Raw genomic sequence first — 25,532 nt, 5'->3', positions numbered from 1 at the left:
TGTTGTGATTTATATTTACCTTTGTAGTTATTTAATGAGTAACATATTACTTATGCAAAACTAAACTCTATGCATTCTTCTTCCTTTAATTAACTCCTCTGTCCCCAGACCTTCAGACTAAGAACTAGGTAAATATTTACTGTTAGTGATGTCTGCCCCTTACTAACCAACACAAGGTTTCCCAAATTCTTTGCTACTGAAATTTTGGAACAAATAATCCTTGGTCATAAGAATCAATCCAGTAGATTTCAGAGTATTGAGCAAAATGCAAGGTTCATTCCTATACATGCCAGCTATAACAGCCTACCCCAGAAAACAGCCAAAATTATCTCCAGTCATGTCCATCAGTATGCCTGAGAACATACTCAGTCACTCCAGCCTGTGTTTATTATAGAAACATCTTCCCACAACTGAGAATTTCTTGGGCTTCTGGCAAGTTCTATAGGATGCTGACAAGTGTGGGCTGTGGTGCTGTTATGTTAAGCCTCTGACAGTCTTCGCATTCTCAGATTGTCTATTTCTAAATGTAAGTGGATACAATGTTACATGTACAATAGGATGATAAGCTTATTATTTGCTCTGCAGATAATTGGCAGGGATAGCCTTTTTTTTTTTTCCTTTTAAAGACTTCTCAAATATTTATCTTCCTTCAGCCTCAAGAAGTCTTACTTTCCTGACATTTAGTATCATGGTGTGGCTACATACCAACAGCTGTGAATCCATAACTAATACAGAAACTGCACAAACAAATCCACTAGAATTAGAGTGGGTGTGTTCACATTGCATGCCATCTATTCATCATAATGACCCTAGCGTGGAGGTTCCTTCGTGGTGTCTATTATTTTCCACACACAAAAACCAGAGCCCAGAGCAGTCGAATAGTCACACAGCTAGCAGCTGGAAGACCCCAGATTTAACAGCTTTATGAACCCCCACACCCATCCTCATTCCATTCACTTATTCATTCATGCAGCTGTTGCCCCTTCAGTAGCTCCAACATGCCATGCACTGTGGGAGGAATTAACAGATGTGAGCTGTGCATGGAAGGAATTTACAGAAAAGTGATAGCTAAGTCATCCTACTCTTGGAATGAAGAGAAAAGTCGTGTGTAAGAGAAGTCACATATAGAAAGAGAAGTGCTGGAAGGCACTGGAGTTGTGTAGGCCTAGGAGCTAGTATGTATGTGTAGGTTTCACCCATTCTGGGTTATGTTTTGTTTCCGCAGAATGAACAATACTTATTTTCTCGTCTAATTAAAATATTGCTTTTCTGTTCAAAGAGGTTGGAATGAGAAACCGCCAAAGACTGACTTTTTTTTTACAGTGAATGGTTATTGGTCCAGCCTGCACATTCATTATGTATTTATTACTTATTATTTATTTATTAATATTTGATATTTATTATTTATTTATTATCATTGCATTTATTTATTACTAGACACTGGTACACTAGAAGCTATACAAAAACAATGAATACTAACTTATCCTTTCCCTGCATCTTCCTCTCTCTTCCTCCTCCTCTTCCCATGTCGCTAACCACTACCATCACCAGCATTACTATATTATTCTTCTTTATCTTCAGTCTAAAGTGTTTCCTAATTTCTAAGGCACTTTTTGGGCCAGTGGCACAACCCTCAGGGTTTTATGATGTTTACAATGTGCAGATAGATAGATTTTCCTGCTTCACCTGCTACAAAGGAATAGGAACAACTAGAAGATATCTGTCCTACAAAGAGAAAACAATTAAAGCCACAGATTTCTTTTCCAGTGCAAGGATCTGGTAAACTGAGGCTATACTAGAACATTTGAAGAAAAAGAAAAACTATTAAAATTTTCTTTTTAAAGTTTAGGTCTTTTGGAGGAACCTGAATATTCCCTGAAAATATTTTTTTTCCTGAATATAATTTGAATCCTGACTGCTCTGGGAAAATTCTACATCAATACTCTGGAAAAACAAATGACAATCGCCATAAAAACCCAGGACCATCGATATTTTGTTCTCATGTAGTCTAAGTTGTTATTCTACAAAATCTGATTCCTTAAACTGTTCAGCAATAATAGACTCACCTGGTGGGCTGCTAAAACCACAGATTACTCACCCACCTAGTTAAGTCTACACATCTGTATTTCTTAAGTTCCCAGGTGAAGCTAACGCTAGTGGATTGGGAACTATACCTTGAGTCTGTTTTTCTTATTCCTGTGTGCACAGATCTAGTTCTTTGCTGATGGACTTCCCACGGGAAATGATTGCAAGCTCTAATGTGAGGTATATTGCCATTGCTATTATATAGAAGCTATAACCATATAACCCTGAATGTGCTGGTTCTTGTTTGGCCTTTAAGTATGGCTAGGTCTGGTTAGTTCTTATGTGGGAGAAACCGACATTATGATATTCAAACCCATACATTCTAATTGACTTTTAGTGATCAGAGGTTCACAAAGGAAGCTTTCCATAAGCAGAGGTGTCTGAATATTATCGCTCCAAAACAGGAAACATTAGCAAAAATTTCAAAACACCCAAACCAATTATCAACATAAATGCTACATGACTAATGTGAGTGTTGGGAGCATATGGAAATGGACTGATAATACTTTGGTTCTGTGTGTATTTACTGAGAGACTAGCTCTTGTGTCCTTGGCACTAGGCAGGAGATAAATGAAGGTGATATTTTTTTTGTGGCTGAAGCAAACATTTTACCCATCCACCTCCCCCCCACTTCGGAAAACTATAGATAGATCAGGGGAGCAGAATGGAATGGAAGGTCATCCTGGCTAACTCCTTTCTTCTCATTTACCAAGACAAGCCATGGAATGGAGCCATTGTCATCACTCTGTGCCACAGAGAAGGAATGAAGAGACAGACCTAAAAGCTTAGTTAATTATGCACCCTGTGCTTCGTGGGCTCATATGCCTTTATTTAATTTTTCCAGTCTAGCCGGGTGATTTTGCTCTGTGTAATGACTGTCATAGAAGCTAAGGGCTGACTACTTAGAGAAGAGAGAAGCAAATTACTACAAAGTTCTAAATTTTAGACTTAGATTACTTGCCACCCATTGTCCCAAAGGAAGGTAATTTGTAGTCATTGGACCAGGTGGTAGAAGTGCCAGCATTAAATGCTTTAGTGGCCTTGAGTCTGAGAGAAGTGTATTTTGATTGGGAGAGGATGGATTTTTCTCCTCTTCCTCTTTTTCCTGAAAATAGCATGACATCTCAGGGACCCTGAGAACTATGGTTAAGTGAAAAAAAAAAAACCTAGATGCTTAAAAGACACCCAGGTTAATGTAAGCTGGAAGATAATCAGCATGCTCAAGTGATAGAGAAACAAGTTTCCACTAAAGCAACAACTAAACAAAAAGTTTGTTTTAAAAACCAAGTTATCAGCTACAATTAAAAGGTAGCACCCAGCATCTTGGTATAACTACCTTTTTTTCTTTTTTTTTCACACATTACCATCAACATACACAGCAGTCATTCCACGTTAAGAATGGAGTATGCTGCTTTCTGGATGTTTTTACATGATAAACTAAATTAAAATAGCTAATATTTATAAAACTATGCCACTTAAAATGTTTTCATTCCTGGGTCTGGAGAGATGATTCAGTGGTAAAAGCTTGTACTGCTCTTGTCTTGGAGAAGACCCCAATTCCGTTTCCAGCTTCCACATTGGGTACTCTGAGCTCCCTGGGATCTAACAGCCTCTTCTGGCCTCCACAGGTATCTGCACTCACTGGCAAATAACTACAGACACATACACACGTATGCATGCAACTAAAAATAGAATAAATATTTGAAATGTTTACATTCTCCCCGATACATCTCTCCATTCCTGAAGTAACCATTTCTAGCAGTCTGATCTCCACCTTTCCAGGTATCTCTGGATACAGGAGTACTTGCATTTGTGTGTGAATTGAGACACTTTAAATAGATACTCATCTTATCCTGTTATAGATTTTAGAAACAGACAATAGGGTTTGAATCCTTCCATATGAGCAGATGGAAGTCTGCTCTGGTCTCTTTAAAGACTAAATGGAGTTTGTGTAAATGTATCATATGTAATCATTTCTGAGAAAATGGATCTTGTTTTATTTTGCTATTTCTATAGTGGTGTAACTGGTGTCTATAGAAAATCCTTGGGTATATGCAGAAACAAGTTAGAATTAGTACATCTAGCTTTTCCCAACATTTTTATACAGACAGAAATTATCTTAGACTTCAGATGTTCTTCCAGAAGCAACAATCTTTTAACTTAAAGTTATTAATAAAGAATATAAGACATGTAATTCTAGACCTTAGCTGTGTGCCTTGTGAATTATCAATCTACTTTTGTCCAAATCATAGTCTCCTAATATTTACATAAAAGTAAAGTAAAATTAATTAAACAAAAATTAATGTGCCACATTGCTAACGTCTCCCCAAAATCCAAAACCATTTTATAGAAAATAAAGTAGGGTATTTTCAGAGGTATGAGTGTAAAATTTCTAATGGTAGCAAGTTAGTCCTTACCTCAGTCTTCCTCAGTGTCCAGAATCGGACTACTTGAAATCATGATCACTTACCAGCAAATGAACTTGAGAAAAGTCACTGAACATTTTTCTTTATGTCATTTTGGAAATAAAGAAAACAGTACTGAACTGTATAGGATGTCACAGATTGCTATCAGATTCACTGTGACATTGCCCATCCAGCAGACTTGGATGAATTCTCTAGCACAGGACTTGGTGGGGTGGTATTTTATGATTTAACAAATAAATCCATGCTACAACTTGGCATCAGGCATTTCACATAACCACACTAACCCAGACATGGAGGCAAGGGTTACACTCCTGGGGTAAAATTTGACTAATGGGGATAGACTGAGAAGTTCTACCTTCCCTCACTCCCATGAATTGTTGCACAGCAATGTTTTGTCTCTATGACGGAATATAGGGAAAGACTTCAGCAGCCAGTGGCTATAACTGCTTCTCCTCTCCATGCATGCGGTAATACCTACATGCACCTTGCCTAGCTCCACTCGCATTTTCTTACTCCTATACCTTTCTTTGAACCTTTCAGATAAAACAGTACTTTGAAGTAAATGAATTAAATATATGTGTATGATTATGACAACCAAAAAATTGGATTCAAGTCAATGTAATAATGCTTTACCTTTGTAGACTACTATATTTTATATTTTGTAATATGAAAAAAGATACCATTCTTATAATCTAGGAATTAGAAAACATAAAGCATGACTATTTCTAATTAATAAGATTATAAGTATTTTTATGGCAAGCAAAAGCTCATGTTGATGATACAGAATTTTAAACCTTGATACACAAAGGAGTCTCACAAGGTGCTTATACACTTAGAAGATCATCACATCACTGTCTCAAGTTTGCTAACAATGCTGCTGGCTTTATATCTACAGGCTCTGTGGAAAGGGTGAAGAAGATTCGAGACTATGCTTTTGTGCATTTCAGTAACCGAGAAGATGCGGTTGAAGCTATGAAAGCTTTAAATGGCAAGGTAATGTAGGAGAAAAGAAAATATATACAGATCCCATCCAATCTTGGTATGGACATCCTATACCAAAGAGTGATCTCAAGAGTCCATTTTACTCCAGCTCTGCTCATCTCCAACATCTGTCTTCTGAGGATGCACAAAAGAGAAATAACATAAAAAAAGATAAAGAGAGCAAAGAGGTAGCTAAGTAGCAAATCCTAACACATTTTTTTTCTGACTTGGACAAGTCATCACCAGCCTCCAATTTTCTTAGGAAGAGAGGATTAAAGTTTTTCAAGATGTTTCCCCATCCTTGTTACTGTTCTGTTGCAGTGAGAAAGCACCATGACCAACTCAACTATTAGAAAAGAAAGCATTTGATTGGGGTATTATTTATAGTTTCAGAAGTGAGTCTATTATCATCATGGCAGGGAACATACAGCAGGCAGGCAGGCATGGTTCTGGTGAGGTAGCTGAGAGCTTTACATCCTGATCTGCAGGCATGGGGCAGAGAGAGACACTGGTTCTGGCATGGGCTTTTCAATCCTCAAAGCCACTCCCAGTGACATGTTTCCTTCAACAAAGCCACAGCTCCTAATCCTTCCAAACAGTTCATGAACTGAGACTAAGCATGAAAGCACATGAGCTTATGGGGGGCATTCTCATTTAACCCACCATACCCCCCAAGTTCCAATTATCTAAATTACTGTATTTTATAATGCAGCAATTTATGATATTGGTCAGAAAAATGTCAAGGAAGTTGTCATTCTGCGCTCAGTATTTGATCTTTCCAAAATGGAGGCTTAGAATACTTCTCCTTGTCAAGAGTGGGGTGTGGGAGAAAAATCAACTTCTGTACTACTTGTGTTCATTTGTCTATAGAAACCTGTACATTACATCAGTCCAATCAAAACACACACTCACACACACACACACAGAGAGAGAGAGAGAGAGAGAGAGAGAGAGAGAGAGAGAGAGAGAGAGAGAGAGAGCTGTCTATGGGCCACTGATTTGCTAGTAGTGTCCAGGATGCAAACTAATCAAAGAAAGGATGTTTATCAAAGAGCTGAGAGTCTAGAGAACTAGGACAGGGCTATAAACACCTCTGCAAAGTGGTCAGCTCAATGTTATTAGAAATCATTTAAAAGTATAAAGTTTAAATGAAGAAACGGATCATCAACATTCAGAAAACCATCATGGATGAGGAGATAATGTGCAAAAGAACCTATGAAAATTGGATACACTTTCAAAAGGCGAATTACAGTCAGACAAATCTGTCTTCATGGCAGAATTTGAGAAGATCTGGAGAAAATCTGAGGATAACAAATTAGGTGAAAGTAGAATGCACCAAAGACTGCTGTGCCCACTGAATCTTCTCAGTCCAGGTTCTGGTAGATGATGGGTGGCAAGGAATTCACTCCAGAAATGTGAGGAAAGGGGATGCAAAAATGTAGTGTCGGATGCTAGAGCTCACAGAATTCTTACAGTAAAAGCACAGGAAAAAGTCGGAGAATTAGTAGAATACTGAAATGACACAGAACTGTGGAGAACTGGTCCCTTGGATGGGAACATTGATCTAGAGTCATGCCACCCTGAGACTTTATATGAAACACCTTTGGTCAAGAAATACAGTGGGCCCAAGATGACCTCTCAGAGCGGGTACCAGGAAAACACACCCTAAATTCATTGTTCTCTCATTCTGTATCCTTTCACCCAAAGTTACTTGTTGAAATCCAATGACTGAGGCCCAGGAGCACTACAGAGTGCTTTGTATGGAGTAATCACCAGAGCAGGGTGCAGGCTGGACATTGGTGGGTTGGCGGGGATTGGATCTGGAAGACAAGGGCAAGGCTTCATAGCACAGATTCCTTCACACACAGGGAAGCCTGGGGCATGTGCAGCCTTAGGGACTATCAACTTCTTAAGTCCTCTATTGAAGAAAGTGGTTACTCTAAAAAATTAAAAAAAAAAAGGACTTTAAGATTATAAAGTAAAATCAATTCTTATTTAAATGTACCTATGACCAAAATATAACTTTTCATTGATTATCATGTTAGTGTCATAAAAATGTTACTTCTTTTTTATTTTATTTATTTATTTTATATAACCAAGTCCATTTAAATGAAAACAAACATTTATAGACAATATTTGGGAATTTGGGCATCGTTCTTCCCAAACTACTTCCTGCTGGTAAGGGGAGCTGTCATGGGGGGTTCTAAGAAGATGCAGAAATCCTGGCTGTAGTCTGTAAGGCTGCTTTGTCCAGATGATTTGAATGTAGGATCACATGGTACTCTGTTTCAGGCGGTCTGGCTTGATCAAACCACATTAGTCTGGAAGGAATCCACATCTTTTCATTTTCTGTGGAAAGAAAAATAGAAATCCTTTTCCCCAGTAACTTCTTGTCCTTGAACTTAAATTTTGGAGTCAAAGCACTTTTTTATTTAATTTATTATTTTACATGTCGATCCCAGTTCCCTCTCCCTCCCTTCCTCCCTCCCTCCCTTCCTTCCTCCCTCCCTCCCTCCCTCCATCCCTCTTTCCCTCCTTCCCTTTTACCCTCTCTGCCTTCTCACGTGCACTCTAACCACCCTCCCCTCCCATTCCCCCCACCCCAATTCCATATGTAGGGGAATGCCATCCAGTTGGGGTCATGTAGATCTGATAGGTCATATGAAGTAGGGACTAGGGCTTCTCTCATGTCTCTAGATTAAGGCAGTTATCTCTCCATGGGGGATGTGTTCACAAGGTCCTTTTGTGCACCAGGGATACATCCTGGCTCCACTGTCTGAGGTCCCTTAGACTGCTTAGTCCTTCTGGCTGAGACCCATATTCAGGGGGGCCTGAGTCAGTCCCATGCTGGCTTCCCAGCTATCAGTCTGGTGGCCCGTTAACTCCTCCTTGTTCAGGTAAGCTGACTCTATGTGTTTCTGCCACCTGGTCTTGTCCTCTCCATCTGCATCTGGGTTCTATTTCGACTCAGTGTTTATGTATGGGTGTTTGCTCCTATTTCCAACAGGCATTAGTTGAGGGTTCCATGGATAAGTTAGCTGTTGATCTCACTCTCCGGGAAGGGCATTTATGGTAGTCTTTCCACAGAAGCTCAAATTGTTAGTTGGTGGCAGTCTTGTAGTTCTCTAGACCTTTCTTTGTGTTTAATTTTATCTTCAAACCAATATTGGCTACCTCTTTTATGTTCTCTCTCTCTCTCTCTCTCTCTCTCTCTCTCTCTCTCTCTCTCTCTCTCTCTCTCTCTCCTGTCTTCTATTCCTAACCAGGCTCAATCTTCCTGGTCGCACATGTTTTCCTTCCCTCCCCCTCGTTTTCTCCTACTTCTCTCTCCATTCACTGCGCAACCCCCCCCCACTTCTCCTGTACTCTGGGGGACTTGTCCCTTCCCGGTTCTGTGAGGGACTTTATATGAATCTCTTAGAATACACCTTGTATCCTAGTTCCTCTGGTGGTGTGAATCATAGGCTGGTGATCCTTTGATCTAAGGCTAAAATTCATATGAGTGAGTGCATACTATGTTCCTCTTTTTGTGACTGGGTTACCTCATTCAGGATGGTTTCTTCAAGTGCCATCCACTTGCCTGCGAATTTCAAGAAACCATTATTTTTTTCTGCAGAGTAGTATTCCATTGTGTAGATGTGCCACATCTTCATTAACCATTCTTCAATTGAGGGGCATCTAGGTTGCTTCCAGGTTCTGGCTATTACAAATAGTGCTGCTATGAACCTAGTTGAACAAATGTCTTTGTTGCATGGATGTGGACCATTTGGGTATATGCCTAAGAGGGGGATTGCCGGGTCCTGTGGTAAACTAATTCCCATTTTCTTGAGGAACCGCCATACTGATCTCCAAAATGGCTGTACGAGTTTGCACTCCCACCAGCAGTGGAGTAGTGTTCATCTTTCTCCACATCCTCTCCAGCATGAGTTGTCATTGGTGTTTTTAATTTTAGCCATTCTGGCAGGAGTGAGATGGTATCTCAAAGTTGTTTTGATTTGCATTTCCCTGATAGCTAAGGATGTGGAGCACTTTCTTAAGTGTCTTTCAGCCTTTTTGATTTCCTCTATTGAGAATTCTTTCTTCAGTTTTTTAATAGGGTTATTTGGTGTTTTGTTGACTAGTTTCTTGAGTTCTTTGTATATTTTGGAGATCAGCCCTTTGTCGGATATAAGATTGGTGAAAATATTTTTCCAGTAGTGGGCTGCCGTTTGGTCTTGTCCACTCTGTCCTTTGCCTTATAGAAGCTTCTAAGTTTGAAGAGATCCCATTTATTAATTGTTGCTCTCAGTGTCTGTGCCCCTGGAGTTATGTTCAGGAAGCGGTCTCCTATACCAATTTGTTCAAGGGTACCTTCTACTTTCTCTTCTAAGAGGTTCAATGTGGCTGGATTGATGTTGAGGTCTTTGATCCATTTCATCTTGACTTTTGTGCATGGCGTCTATCTGCAGTCTTCTACATACCCTCATCCAATTGGGCCAGCGCCATTTGTTGAAGATGCTGTCTTCATCCCATTGTATAATTTCAGCTGTTTTGTCAAAAATCAGGTGTTCATAGGTGTGTGGGTAAATATCAGGATTTTCAATTCGATTCTATTGGTCTACCTGTCTATTTTTGTGCCAATACCAGGCTGTTTTCAGAATAGAATACTGGCAAACTGAATTCAAGAATACATCAGAGAAATCATCCACCATGACCAAGTAGGCTTCATCCCTGGAATGCAGGGATGGTTTAACATATGAAAATCTATCAACGTGATCCACCATATAAACAAACTGAAAAAGAAAAACCATATGATTATCTCCCTAGATGCTGAAAAAGCCTTCGACAACATTCAACACCCTTTCATGATGAAGGTCTTGGAGAGGTCATGGATAACAGGAACATACCTAAACATAATAAGAGCAATATACAGCAAACCAACTGCCAACATCAAACTGAATGGAGATAAACTTAAGCCAATTCCTCTAAAATCAGGAACAAAACAAGGTTGCCCTCTCTCTCCATATCTCTTCAATATTGTACTAGAAGTTCTAGCTAATGCTATAAGACAACAAAAGGAGATCAAGGGGATCCAAATTGGATCACCAATCCTATATCCGACAAAGGGCTGATCTCAAAAATATATAAAATCTTACTTCTTTAAAACCATTCATAAGCTAGCTTTCTCTTAGTAAACATGCCTAAATGTACATAGTTTCTATTGAGAAGATCCAGCAATCATAAACCCAATACTAAATAATATACCACAATACTTCCAGTGGGGGAAACTGCTCAAGTTCTTGCCATTTTTTTGTTGGTTTTGTTCTGTTTTGTTTGCAAGGAAAAGAGACTTTATTTTGGCTCAGCGTTTAAGAGAGTCCATCGTGGTGGGGGAAGGTATGGGGATGAGATAGTCAAATTCTATTCTGACTTACTGGCATTCACTGTGACAATCTCTATACCAGAGCTAACTGTGATTCAAATGGTCATATTACTTTTCCATGTTCTAATAAGCATATACTTAGTGCTTAGTGAACCTTAGTGAACCTACAGATATTAACAAATGGATAATTAAAAATGCCTTTTCCCAAAAAAAAATTTTAAACTGCTTGTATATTTATCAATAAACTTGAATACACTGCTTTCTTCCAAAGTAGCTCAAGACAGTAACAGAAGCTTGGGGTGGCTGGTCAAATTGTGTCCAGTGTATACAAACATTTCTATAACAATGCTCATAAATGTATAGCTCATTATGCATTTAATAAATATTATTAGTAAATACTAATAACTGCTGTTTAAGCATAATATAAAAAATTCCTAGGCTTCTTAGTATACCTATGGGTATTTATACTCATTAGACAAAGTGAGACTTTGAATGTCTATTGTAAAGTATTGATCATATTTATAGTTCAAGAAGACCAGTGAAATGGCACAGGCTGGCTAGCAAGATGGCTCAGAGGGTAAAAGTACGTGTAATGAGTCTGGTGATCTTATTTCAATCTTCAAGACTCACAAAGCTAACAAAGGGAATTTTTCTCTGATCTCCATACCAAGGCCTTTTTCTCATCCAGGTATTACAAAATTTCTTTCATTTTCTTTTTTCTTTTTTAATTATGTATTTGTTTATCTATTTTGGATTTTGAGACAGAGAGTTATCTCTATGTAGTCCTAGTTGTCCTGGAACTCTATAGATCAGGCTGGCCTCAAACTCACAGAGATCCTCCTGTCTGCCTCCCTAGTGCTGGGATTAAAGGTGTATGTTGCCTGCCTGGCTACTGCAATAATTCCTGGGGGTATATTTTAAGTTGTACCCAACTTGACAGTTCTCAGTCTCCCTTTGACCAATATCCCAAACACTGCCACCACTGCTCCTTAGCTCCCAATTTCTTGGCAAGGCAAACATTTGCATTCTAAGGACAATGCAACAGTTTAGTAAATTCCTCTTCCTTGAGTAGGATCTACCTAGGCTTCTCTCCCTCCCCAGGAAATACTAACTATACTAACTGATTGTGTAGCTGTTCTAATGAGCCATTTGGAAAGGCCTGACAGGATTTCATTATACTGGTATTGATAAATGATAAAATATCTTTAATGGTTTCCATCATCTTCTTTTGATTGTGCTGTGTAATGTGTTTTCCAACCATAAAGATCACCAACTTCTATTTATGTAACTATGTAATTTTAAACACATATAACATACATAACAGAACACACTGAATAATTTTAACTCATTGGTTGTCTCTGCATTGTAAATTCAGTAGTCAACCTAGCATTGTTAAACCTGTTGTCATCTTGTGCAATTAGCAACAAAACCACTCAGAGAATAGTCAACTGATACAGAAGCATGAACCTAATTAAGAGACAAAAACGTGAAGAATTGCACGTCAGTGAAAATACAGCAAATAGTAGACATGTTGTGTGACACTGAGTTGTCAGAATGGCTTTTCAGTTTGTGTTTTCCTTGCTGTCTACAACAGGTGTTGGATGGTTCCCCAATTGAAGTAACCTTAGCCAAGCCAGTGGACAAGGACAGTTATATTAGGTACACCCGGGGCACAGGCGCTAGGAACACCATGATGCAAGAATACACCTACCCTCTGGGCCATGTTTATGACCCCACCACAGCCTACCTTGGAGCTCCTGTCTTCTATACCCCACAAGCCTATGCAGCCATTCCAAGTCTTCATTTCCCAGCTACCAAAGGACATTTCAGCAACAGGGCCTTCGTCCGGGCCCCTTCTGTAAGAGGTAATGCTATTTAGTACTGGTTTTTACCATGACTCCTAAATTTCAAATGATTGATAAACTTAGTTCAAATGAATTATAGACTATAGCTGTGGTAGCCTAGATAGATTGGATGGATTCATTGGGAGAAAAATACTAGAAAACTGTTAAAAATCAAATATATCAGTATCTCTTATGTTATAGGAATCTATTTTTTCACATTACAACTGGTTATTGAAAAATACTTGTCAGAAATTGGTATGAATGTGTCTATACAAATTAGATCCTTCCACGGACCCTTGAAATATGCACAGAATAGAACCCAATGCCACATCCATCGCTTCTTCCTCTCTGTTAGACTATTGTCTGGCACTAATATGTTCCTGATTAGACTGATTACAGAACTTTTAAGGGAGAGAAGTATGGCCCAACGGAAACCACCTCAAATAGCAAAATCACTTGAAGGCATATATGTACTTGATGCTGACTTTATGAACACCGCCTCTGTGTGCCAATCACAAATTAACAACCATATGTTTCATACATATAAGGTGTTCTCATCTGAACACTCTTCCAGATATGTGTGTTATACCTTTCTTGTTCCATTTGTTTGTCTATATGTTGGTAACAAGGGCTTACTATATATTTTAGGCTGGCCTTGAACTCACAATGTCTGCCTTTGCCTCCTAAGAACTGTACCACCTCTGGCTGCATATGATGAAATTGAAAAAAAAAAACTATTAAGACAATTAATGTTTCTTTCGCATATAAGAAGCCAAATAAATTCAAATAGATCTCACTGAGCTCAGTAAATTCATATATATGCATATATATGTACACATACATATATATGAAGCTATTTTTTCTCTGCCTTGTGGTATCTTCCACTGTAGTTTTTCATGGTTATGGCTAACATCATCTGGATCCCAATCTTATTTTCCCCATATGACAGCAATCAGGAAAATAGGAATAAATGATGAATTTAAATCCACTCTTGGGTATAACTTAGAAGAGGCCCATCCAGATTACTATAGAAACAAGTACCTTACTGTGTTGCATTCTTTTTCAGGGAAAAACGAATTAAGCATTTAAAGACCTCTTCAATGGACTTAAAAGTTCTACGCTCACAATACAATGACCCCTGCCAAAATTGCATTGTAAAAGTAATAATTAAGGTTTTATCCAAAATACTTTCTATACATTATAACAAATTATGCCACCGAAACATTATGCATATATATAATACATCATTAATTAATCCACATATCTTACATGTTGTCAACCAGTTGTGATGTAGAAAAAAACCAAACTCCATTCCAAGGGAAAATAATATATAGCCTTAATAAAAAAGTAATCAATGAATAATATTTATGGGTGAAGAGTGATCAATTTAATGGTTTATTCTTTTATGTCACCAATAGGAAATCAATGTAGCAATGTGGCAAAACAAAAATCAAAAGGAATCTATGTATGAAACTCAATGGAAATGTAAGCCCCACATTGACAATGTATAACAGAGAGAGAAAGAGAGAGCAGTGAACTTAAAAAAGAAAAAAATGATTTCTAAATGTTTTTCTGATGCTTCATTGGTGATGTGATAGTCAAATTCATTCTGGTTTACTGACAGAATGTCAGTAATAGAATAATCTATACTATACCAGACTAACTATAATTTAAGTGGTCATATCATGTTGGGGTGTTTTAATAAGATCATAGTGAATCTTAGTGAATCTCCAAAAAAATATTAATAAAAGGATACTAAAATATTTTTCTCTCTGACAAAGTTTTAAATGACTTGTGTATTTCTCAGTCTCCTGGAAGGGACTGTTTTCTTCTCAAGTAGCTTTAATAAAGTGAGAGTCTGCAGTGAGCCTTACCTGATGTTGAGTTTCATTGCATTAGAATCTTTAGTTATCTGTCCATCCTCAGGGCAGTAATCAGTGTGACTCGGGCTAACTTTTCCATTACAGTAAGATTCAGGGTGATTTTCTGGTGGTTTGATTCGGTTTAATGCCTTCTTACATTCCTAGAAATTTACATGAATGTCCCTGTAGGGGCTGCGGGAGTGAGAGGACTGGGCAGCCGTGGGTATTTGGCATACACAGGCCTGGGTCGTGGATACCAGGTCAAAGGAGACAAGCGAGAAGACAAACTCTATGACCTTCTTCCTGGGATGGAACTCACCCCGATGAATCCTGTCTCTTTAAAGCCACAAGGAATTAAACTTGCTCCTCAGGTAGGTAATATCACTCCAGAGGTGGTTAAGTTGGGCCAGGAACCATCCTTCAAATGATCCCTGCCTGGGCTACTGTTCTGTGACAATCAGCTTAACACTCTCAGGAGAGCTGCCAAGGCTGCTGCCATACTCTGGCACTGAATGGACTTTCATTTCATTTAATCACAACCCAGCAAAATGCAAAACAAATGGACAAAAAAAATTTTAAAAAGAATGTCAACCAAAATCTTAAATGAAAAGAAGACTGCAGCTCAACATAAATACTTATTAAAGCGGGTTGGTCAACAACCAAAGAGACGAGGAGTCATTTGAACTATTTAGGGCTTTCCTTGGAAGCATGGCATTAAAGGAACAACAACAGTGAGCACAGCAAAGTGGATGGGGAAAAGTCCCCTGTACCTCAACCTCCTCCTGAGTAAAGCTGGGAGCAGGAAAAGTAGCCTTCTCCAGGGGAGAAAAAACCAATGTGATTGTGCAGTATCAAACAGTCAGTCCTGCAAACATACATGCAAGTAACATCATACAGACAGAACAGGTTATTTAGGAATATATATATGTATGTATGTATGTATGTATGTGTACACACACACACATAATTTATGAAAAAAGAGGTCATGAATTTGAAGAACGGTAGGGAGAGTCATGTGGAAGTGCTTTGGAGGGAGGAAAGGGAAGGGGAAAATGTTATCATTATATTATAATCTCAAAAATTTATAAGAAAAGAGAGAACATTCTACCATGGAACCTCGGTAAATCTGTAACTATAGTCATATAGAGTCTTCTACAGTGCTTTTCATTGGGCAGGGTCATGATGGTAACTGCTATTTGCTTTCATTTAATAGGCAGTGTTTCCACATGTCTGTGTGGCTGTGGTTGTTTTATTAGGGGAAACACTGAAAGTTTTAAAGGTTGTTCCAACAGGGAAGTGAAATACCATGTTTGAAAATTAAAACAGACTTGGTCCCTGCTAAGTAAGCCCAGGTTATCTCATTAGTGTGCATCACATGCTGTTCCTTCTGAAGACACTTTAGGGGACTGGCTAGAGTTACAGTCTGTAGGTGCAGAGGACTCTGCTGCAGAGCTACAGTTTGAAAGAAAGAACCTCAGGCTGTGAGCAAGGGGACAAGTTGTTGTCCAAGAACTTGGTCTGAAAATGAAAGAGTGGGTTGATGCTGTTTTTCTTTCATGTTCCTTTAAATAATGCTTCTTCAATGCTTCTTCACACTCTACTCAGGCATTAAGAAAACAATAAATAGGAGAATGTCTATTGCAGTTGTAAATGAGAAGTATTTTTTTAAAGAAATTACATAAATGTTAGATTTTATTTTATTTTTTGCATTTGGTCAAAATATATATATAAAATCTCAGTTCCCTCTCTGTCCCTCCCTCCCATGATCCCAAACCTCCCCTACTATCCCATGCTCCCCCCATTCCATTCCACAGGGAGGGTGATACATTCCAGGAGGGATCATCAAAATCTGTCAGGTCATTTGGAGTAGGGTCTAGATCCTCCCTCCTGCCTCTAGGCTAAGGTAGTATCCCTCCATGGGGAATGTGCTTCTAAAGTCCTTTTGTGCACCAGAGATTGATTCATCCTGGTTCCACTGTCAGAGGTCGCTTAGACTGCCCAGGCCTTCTAACTGAAACCCACGTTCAGGGGGTCTGAGTTGGTACAATGCTGGTTTCCCAGCTATCAGTCTGAGGGTCCATGAGAAAAATATTCTTTTAAAAAATAGCATTTCTTGAGCTTCTCCAGTTTACCATGAGTGGGAGACACTAGAGATGCTAAAAAGAATATAACAAAAATCCTTGCAATCATAAATTATATGGCAACCCAGTGGAATAATACAGATATATAAACAAAAAAATACATTGAATAGAGGTAGGGAGTTGGCCATAATGGGAGGTATTTAACTAATTTGTCTCTGAATTTTTATAACCATGGTTGGAAAATTGAAGACCATGCCATCCCAGCCACTGTGGCTGGAGACTAACCCCTGGAACAGAGGTAGGAATCTCTAGCCAGTAGACAGGGTTCAGAAATGCCCTGCCCAGCCAGCAGCTGTAGTAGGCCATGGTCCTTGGTATGTTTGCTCAACTGGCATAAAGGGACAGACAGCTGATCTACCAGCAAAAGCTGGCTATTGCAGAGCATGCTCTATAAACAACAGACAATGATACCAAGTGCTTTTTAATGATGGAAAAAATAAGCACAATCTTCAAATTAATAACATGGAAATGTTGTGGCAGATAGCAGCTGGGTTAACAAGAGAACAATGAGCTATAGATAGGAGGCATTGTTCTAGTATTCTGTTGTACCATTCTTTTCTTGATATTGAATCTGTTTGTGAATAGAAGATCAGGACCTCCCCTCCACCAATACTGGCTTTAGGGTAAAGTACACATGAATCTTTTGAGAAAAGATTCAGTTTGGGGTGATTACAGCAGGAAAAACTAAACATGCAGATGGATAATAAAAATGGATTCTCATAAATAGATAAAAGTGCACATCACCAAGTAATTTTTAAAAATTACCACTGTGAATAGCTATTAGTGTTTATTATTAAATACTGGTGCCTGAAAAGATAGCTCTGTGGTTAAGAACACTTGCTGCTCTTGTGAAGGACACAAGTCAGGTTCCTGATCCCCATATAGTGGCTCACAACTGTCTACAACTCCAGTTTCAGATATTTTGGCCTCTGAAGGCACCACGCATGTGAGCAAAACATATACATAAAACAAAAATAAATGAAATAAGGTCAGAACATAAAATTTTGGGAACTTTTCAAAATCAAAAAAAAAATTTTTTTCAAACATGTGAAGTCAAAAACTCTATGACAATTGGCACAAAGTAAAGATAGAGTCTCTGGTTAATTAACTTCCCTAAGCCGCTGTGAGCAAGGGCTTGGGGGAAGAGGGATAATAGGCAAATCCATCCACACAGTGCTATAGTACCAATCTCTTAAAAACTGGAATAAAAACACAAAAAAAAATATGAAGAATTACTAAGTTCTTAGTAAGTGTGTGTATGTCTGATATGTATGTGTAATGAAATGAACTAAAACTATTGGAGTAAACGGTGTGTAAATGATTTTATGAACTATAAAAGATGCTTATGGTTTCAGTGAAGTTCAGATTGAGTTCAAGTTAAATTTTATGAGTTGTTAAACCACATGACATTTTCTCTTTTCTATTAGTTGAAACCGAAGATCAGAACTCGGAGATTAAAAGTTAGAGAAGTAATGCAAATGTGACATTTGAGGGAGAAATCTTTCTCTCTCTCTCTCTCTCTTACTCTTGTAGATACTAGAAGAAATCTGTCAGAAAAATAACTGGGGACAGCCAGTGTACCAGCTGCATTCTGCCATTGGACAAGATCAAAGACAGTTATTCCTATACAAAGTAACTATCCCAGCGTTGGCCAGCCAGAATCCTGCAATGTGGGTACCTTTTCCCAGCTCCCAGTACTAGAACTTTTAGAGTGAGGTTAGCCTGTGTGTTAAGTGTATCTGATCATCACTCAAATGGCATACTCAAATCTGCTACCTACTCCTTTGTAATTGAATGAGACAGCAAGATGCTCACCTAACCGGCTGTAAGATAGCATTTTCATAGGACATGAAGACTCTAGGATAACTGACTAAGGCTGGGTAGAGATCAAAGGGGAATAAAGGACTATAACAGGTTCCTTCCCGCAGCATTTAGGTCGATACAAGTGACCCTCATGAAGTTGTCATTTACTACATAACCCTCTGACCCACCTTTCAAATTTTATATCAAAGATCTCATCTGTTAGTGGCTATCACCTTCTGGATTTACCTCCAGGCTGCATTTATATATTTTAGGGACCACTCAAACCTTAAAAGAGTCATTTAGTAAAAGTTACAAGTGTTCCCCAGGAATATCACCAACTACCAAGGTGCTAGATCAATTCACAAATATTCCCGTGTATCGTGTATATGTATATGTAGAAGCTTTTTACAGTAAACAGAAGGATATATATATATATATATATATATATATATATATAATCCCATCATCCGATTATCATTAAAAGCTAAAATTGCCTTTGGCTATCTTTTTTTTTTTTTTAACTGACTGGGCGCTTATGTTTCTGAATAATTAACATGATTGGCTGTGTTTTCTAGCCACCCTTTCACACCTCCGAAGCTCAGCGCCTACGTGGATGAAGCAAAGACATATGCTGCGGAGCACACTCTACAGACCCTAGGCATCCCCACAGAAGGAGGTGACCCTGGGACTACAGCAGCCACAGCCACACCTGCCACTGTGTTCCCAGGTACTGGGGATGGGGGCCAGCTGTGCCAGAAACTGGAAGCTGCAGAGTGTCTGGGGATCCCTTCTTTGTAGGGAGCTCACCTACAATAAGTCAGACTTGTGCCATCCTCCAACAGAAAAGAAATGGGAAACTGAAGGAGAGCGGCCTAAGCCGGCTCCCATCTGCCTCCGCATAAAGCAGTGGTGTGACCTTGACTGAGTCAACACCCCCTGAGTCCGGGTTGGTGCAGTTTTTACCCCTCCCCTTAAGAGACTTTGGTATTTTTATTAACTGGTATTTAACAGGTCTTGCTACGAGCTGGGTACCCACTGAAGTGCTCAGCAAGCTTTATATTTCCCCAGTGACACCTGAGGCACTTTACTATTGTTTAAGAACATAATCCCTTTATATTACAGATACAGAAGCCTAGGACTGGGAAGGATAAGCAATTTGGCCACTACTGGTTAACCTTTTGTTGTTGTTTGGAGTTTATTTCCACTTTTTATGTTTTATTTGTGTCTATATGCTTGTATGTGCATGCAAATGTGTGCATTTATGTGTATGTATGTGTTTGTGTGCAAGTGTGTTTATGGAGGCCAGAGGTCAGGGTCAGCTGCTTTGTTCTATCACATTCTGTTACGAGTATTTTTTTTCCTGCTGACCTGGGCCCAGCTGCGCCAGCCCCAAATAATACACAGAGACACTGTACTTGATATAATTCAGTTGGCCGATTACTAGTTCCTTATCGGCTAGCTCTGTCTTAAATATTAACCCATTTCTACTAATCTAAGTACTTCCACATTGTCTTATCTTACAGGAGAAAGAGGCTGGCATTCTTCTCTCTCCATCCTCCATCTTGGAACTCTTCCCTACTACCTCCTCTCTCCTCCTAGTCTTTTAGTCCCACCTATCTTGCTTTCCTATTGGCCAACAGTGCTTTATTCATTAACCAATAAGAGAAACATATTTACAGAATGGCATCTCCCATCAACATTCTATCTCTTTTTTTTAATAAAGATTTACTTGGACCTGTGTGTGTGTATGTGTTTGTGTGTGTGTGTGCATGAGTGCAGGTTCTTGAAGAGGCCAGAGGTGTTAAATCCACTGAAGCTGCAGTTGATGCAGTTGGGTACCCAATATGAGTGTTGCAAATCAAAGTCTGTCCTACTCAACCACAGAGCCATCTCTCTAACCCCTCTACTTCATCTATTGAGACAGAGTCTTTCCCTGAAAGACTGGTGTTACCAGAGAAATTCAGGGTTCCCATTAAGGGTTCTAAGTCTGTTTAATCTGAGAATTTAGAAATGGATTCAAAAGAAAGCTTGAGAACGGTCACTTTGGATATTAAGATGAACATATAGATGATAGATAGATAGATAGATAGATAGATAGATAGATAGATAGATAGATAGATAGATGTAAGCAAGCTGTAAATCTGGACAGCTTCCAAAAGGGATATAGGGGAAAAGGAAAGTAAGCCATGCCTTTTGCTCTGGAGGTCCATACAGCCACTTGGCAAAGGCAATTGGGGGCAGGGAGACTCCTGCAGAAAAAAGTAAGAAAGGCCAGAGAGCGAAGAAAAGCATGCTTAACTTTTATCAAAAACAAACAAACAAACAAAAAACCTCCATGTATCCATATAAGGCTACTCCCATTAGTTACTGATGTTTTAACATGACAACAATGTTTTGTGCCAGTTCCAAAGACTTTTTTATAGTGTGATTTGCGTTACTTTTCTAAAGCAAACCAAAAGTGTAATTCTCAGGATTCATGTGATGAAAGATCTTTTATGCATCTGTAATAGATAGAAATAAACCAGATTGCAGGTTTTTTTTTTAACTGTCTGTTTTTATGCCAATACCAAGCTATTTTCATTACTATAGCTCTATAGTAGAGCTTGAAATCAGGGATGGTGATGCCTCCAGAAGTTCCTTTATTGTACAGGGTTGTTTTTGCTATCCTGAGTGTTTTGCTTTTCCACATAAAGTTGAGTATTATTCTTTCGAGGTCTGTGAAGAATTATGCTGGAGTTTTGATGGGAATTGCATTGAATCTGTAGATTGCTTTTGGTAAGATTGCCATTTTTACTAAGTTGATCTCACCTATGCATGGGAGCATGGGAGATCTTTCCTTTTTCTGGTATGTTCTTTAATTTCTTTCTTTAAAGACTCAAAGTTCTTTTCATACAGGTCTTCCCCTTGTTTGGTTAGAGTTACCCCAAGACATTTCATGTTGTTTGTGGCTATTGTGCATGGTGGTATTTCTATGATTTCTTTCTTAGAGAAGGAGGAGTGATGGGCAGTTTTTAACAACAAAAAAAATCTTTTTAAAAAAAAAATTACTTGTTTTATGGTGATGATTAAGCCACCCTAAAAACAGTACAATATCTCCTCTACTGGTATACCCTGACTCTATTTATTCTCCTTGTGTGAAAGTTTTTACTTATTATTATTATTATTATTATTATTATTATTATTATTATTATTATTATTTTGAGACAGGGTCTCTCTCTGTAGCCCTGGCTATCCAGGAACTCTCTATGTTGGTCAGGCTGCCTCAAACTCAGAGATTCTCCTGCCATTGTCCCCAGTTCCATAGCATGTTGGAATTAAAGGCATGAACCATCATGCCCTGACATTTTTAATATTTTAAGAGTGAGATTTCAGGACAGTATAGTATTCAGCAGAACCAGACCCATCGAACCAACCATTCCTATGCCTGCCAACTCCTCAACAGCCTGCCTCATGTATACATTTCTGTATATGCATCCCTGGGAAAGTTCTGTGTTGCTGGCCAGCAACATACGGTACTTTCTGTTCTTTGAACCCTCTCTCTGATGTCTCTATTTGCTGATGTGAAGTAAGCTTGACACAGGGAAGTTGGTTCCCTCTGTAGAATGTCATCTTCAGTCTTCCATCTTTTAATCCAGCTGGATGGTGTTTGCCTTTAATCCTGGCACTCAAGAGGCAGATACAGGCAGATCTCTATGAATTTCAGACTAGCCTGGTCTACAAGTGAGTTCCAGGAGCTACAAAGAAAGATCCTGTGTTGAAAACCTAAAAGAGAAAAATCAAAACAAACCAAACAAAAACCCAATGCTATTCTACACAACTGAGTGGACAGACTATATCTTCTCAGAGTGCATTTTCATTATACATATCATTTGCTTTAAGCAATATGCTAATTCTTCATATTGCTAAAAGAAAATGATGTGCCAAAAAGGGAGGAAATCTGAATTTGTTTCAAAAATGTTCTCTGCCTCCTCCTCCAGGATATGCTGTCCCCAGTGCCACTGCCCCTGTGTCTGCAGCCCAACTCAAGCAAGCAGTGACACTTGGACAAGACTTAGCAGCATATACAGCCTATGAGGTCTACCCTACATTTGCAGTGACTACCCGAGGAGATGCTTATGGAGCCTTCTGAAGATCCCTTTCTCCTAAGAATGAGACTTACAGAATGCTCAGTAGAAGATATGAACCTCTCACCAGATCCCTCATGATCCTAAGTCATACCTTCCCCCAACTCAATGCCTTTCCCGAGACTGTGTGACTTGCTCATCATATTACTCGTGAAATGTAAATATTATTCTCCAATGAAATCAAATGTTAAGAAGCTGTTTGTGTAAAAGAAATTTGAACAGCCACTGACAGCAAAAGTTTTCTGCCAAGGATCCTAAGTGTCTTGGGAAGGTGATAAAACCTTAACAATTTGATATAAGCTCTCAGTACTATGAGATGGGGCCAGGCAGAGCTAGGCAGTTAGTAGCAAGGCAGACAGGAAAACTCCTGTCTCAGTCACTGGCTCAAGGCTACTTCATCACTCACAAAGTCAAAAGAGACCATAGGAAAATAAGAGGTATTCAGCATCGCCCACAGCATAGGGTAATCCCAGGACTCATGAAAACTGCCTAAAATGTTGTAGATTCTATTGTCACATTTGCCCTGAAAATTTTCTCCCCTCATTATGTCTTAGATCAGCAACTAAGCCTATGGGAACTTCCTAGAAATCAATATGATGTCTTTCAGATATGCTTGAGACAAATCTAAGCCCCGTGTTTATTCAACACCTTAAGCTACCATTTTCCTTCAAAATTGCTACCCACCCTAGGCTGCCTGAATCACAGAAACCATGCCAGCACCTAGTACTGGAGTGAAAAAACGACATTTTCTTGTCTGGAAATCCTGACTTGTTCATACTATTTGCTTTCATCTCAGATTCATTTGGCTGAGCTCAAACACTGGTAAAGTAAATCTGATCTACATAATTTACTATGATATTTTCATCATGAGAAATTGGCCATAAAGCCCTTTCAAAGACAAAAGTGAACTTGTTTTGCCTTTCTCACTCTGTGGCCTAGGCTGGCTGGGAACTTGTGATGCCCCTGTCGCTAACACCCCTGTGCTGGGATTGTTGATGCACAACACCACACCCAGCTCCAAACAGTCATAATGTTCATCTTTTACATTTAGTAAATTAGCTCTGACAGTGTCTGCCCATCTGACTCCTAATCCACTTCTTCCATGCATAGGTCTTAGTTCTTCAGAGGAAAACATAAAACCAGCAGGGCAACCAAATAGTACCAGGAAAAGACCCTGAACAATCACTTAGAATCATCTAACAATTGAGCACTTGATTTTTAAAGTCTGGCTGTTAACAGTGTGTTGCTAAAATCCCTGTTTGATGTTACTTGGAATAGAGAAAACCCAACCAGGTAAAACTGGGTCTCACCTTTGTCACCTGTCAACTGCTGTTCTCCCATCCCACACCCTAAGTAAGTCAAAAGAAGCACCTGCTACTTCAGCAGACTAAAGGTGTGTCCAGAAGCCAACACAAGATCAGGCCAAACAGCACTACTCAAAGCACTGCTGGCAAACTACCTCATCTAACAAAGTAGTGACATCAAAAAGTATGTAACAAGGAGGGCCATACGTTACCACACAAAATTAGTTTTTATTTCATTTTAAAGGTTTTAAAAAAGTTCTTTCAGTCACATAGAACAGCAAAATGCTTTATCTATACTTTTCAATTTAAATTAATTTTACATGACTCTTAAGAATTTTGTCTTGGTCACCCGAGCCATGACTTAAATCTATGTTGTCAGGGAGATGGCACCAGGCTGTCATTTGTGGAATAAGAGCCAAAAATAAGTAAACAAAGCTAATATCTGGGAGTATAATTTCTTTAATTTAAAAGAAGTTGATTAAGTTTGCTACTGTTGAGCAACTCGGCCCTACACAAGACTTCTTAAAAGTAATACATAAGGGAAGGGGGTGGGGGTATAGCGTACACAGTACTCACATGTAGTTGTGGCCACATATCCTCTCCTTGAATTTATATAAAAGTTGGCAGGGGAGCATATCTAAAACTTAACCTGGAGAATTGGCACACTTTGTATTGTATGAAGAGATTTTATATATTGCATATATATATATATATATATATATGACATAAAAATTGAATTTAAAATCAGAGTGATAGATAATGAATTTTTTCATGAATGCTTTAAAAAGAAAGTAATGACACTATGCCATGAGTTTTTATAGCTTGTACAGAAGACGCAAATGAGGCAGTATACATTACTACTTGATGTGACACCATCAGCACCACTTTTAAGTGGTCCTCAAGCTCAATGATGAGGCTTCCTTCATGCTTGTGGTGTCTTTGAAATGCCCTGAATTTAACTCTAACATATTCCTAGCAGGTATAATTGCTTTCCGGGCCTCAAATTTGTATGTGTCAATCTTAGAACAAAGTGGATCATATTATCATGAGTAAAACCATTAGAAAAATGATACTTTATATAGCCCTTTACTTGTGAACTAAAACATTATATTTTATTAAACCAAACTTTAGCATAGAATATTCTATAATCACCAATGTCCAATATTTTCAAATGCTAAATTTCCTTAAAATGTTTATACAACAAAAACAGTACAGCAATGCATATCTAGTGCACACAGAATCTGGAAATTTGTGTTCTTGGTTCACCTTGATTTTGGAGTGAATGTTTTTTAATGAATTAATGAATAACTAATCTAAGAGAGAAAGAATTAGAAACCAAAGGCCTTCATTCTTTCAAATGTGTTTGGAGTAAAGTCTAGAACATGATACTGCCCCTTCCAACAAACATTTCTCTACTCAGAGAGAAATCAAGAGGAAGAACATAGCTTGCTCTCTTTTCTCTTAGGCCTTGTGTAATAGAAAACAAGGTATCAAGAAACAGAAAAAAAAAAAAAAAGACAAAGAAAAAAGGAAGAGAGAGAGGAAGGAAGGAAAGAAGGAAGGAAGGAAGGAAAGAAAAAGGGAAGGAAGGAAGGAAGGA

At 38.6% G+C, this 25,532-nt stretch overlaps 1 protein-coding gene across 3 annotated transcripts in view; it reads left to right on the top strand.

Moving 5' to 3' along the window:
• Positions 1-22,682, top strand: part of A1cf (APOBEC1 complementation factor) — a 74,089-nt gene extending 51,407 nt beyond the window's left edge. For 2 of the 3 annotated variants that reach the window (XM_051199919.1, XM_051199917.1), the window contains 6 exons: positions 5,407-5,504; positions 12,449-12,719; positions 14,726-14,931; positions 18,235-18,371; positions 19,080-19,231; positions 22,482-22,682. In XM_051199919.1, coding sequence (XP_051055876.1) covers positions 5,407-5,504; positions 12,449-12,719; positions 14,726-14,931; positions 18,235-18,371; positions 19,080-19,231; positions 22,482-22,633 — 1,016 coding nt within the window. In that variant the 3' untranslated portion in view covers positions 22,634-22,682. The remainder of the gene's footprint in view (positions 1-5,406; positions 5,505-12,448; positions 12,720-14,725; positions 14,932-18,234; positions 18,372-19,079; positions 19,232-22,481) is intronic. The other variant, XM_051199918.1, reaches the window with a different exon arrangement.
• Positions 22,683-25,532: the final 2,850 nt, after the last annotated feature.

This window comes from Phodopus roborovskii, unplaced genomic scaffold (assembly GCF_943737965.1).
Source record: "Phodopus roborovskii unplaced genomic scaffold, PHOROB, whole genome shotgun sequence".
NCBI classification, from domain to species: Eukaryota; Metazoa; Chordata; class Mammalia; order Rodentia; family Cricetidae; genus Phodopus; species Phodopus roborovskii.
This window is presented reverse-complemented; position numbering and strand designations above follow the sequence as displayed.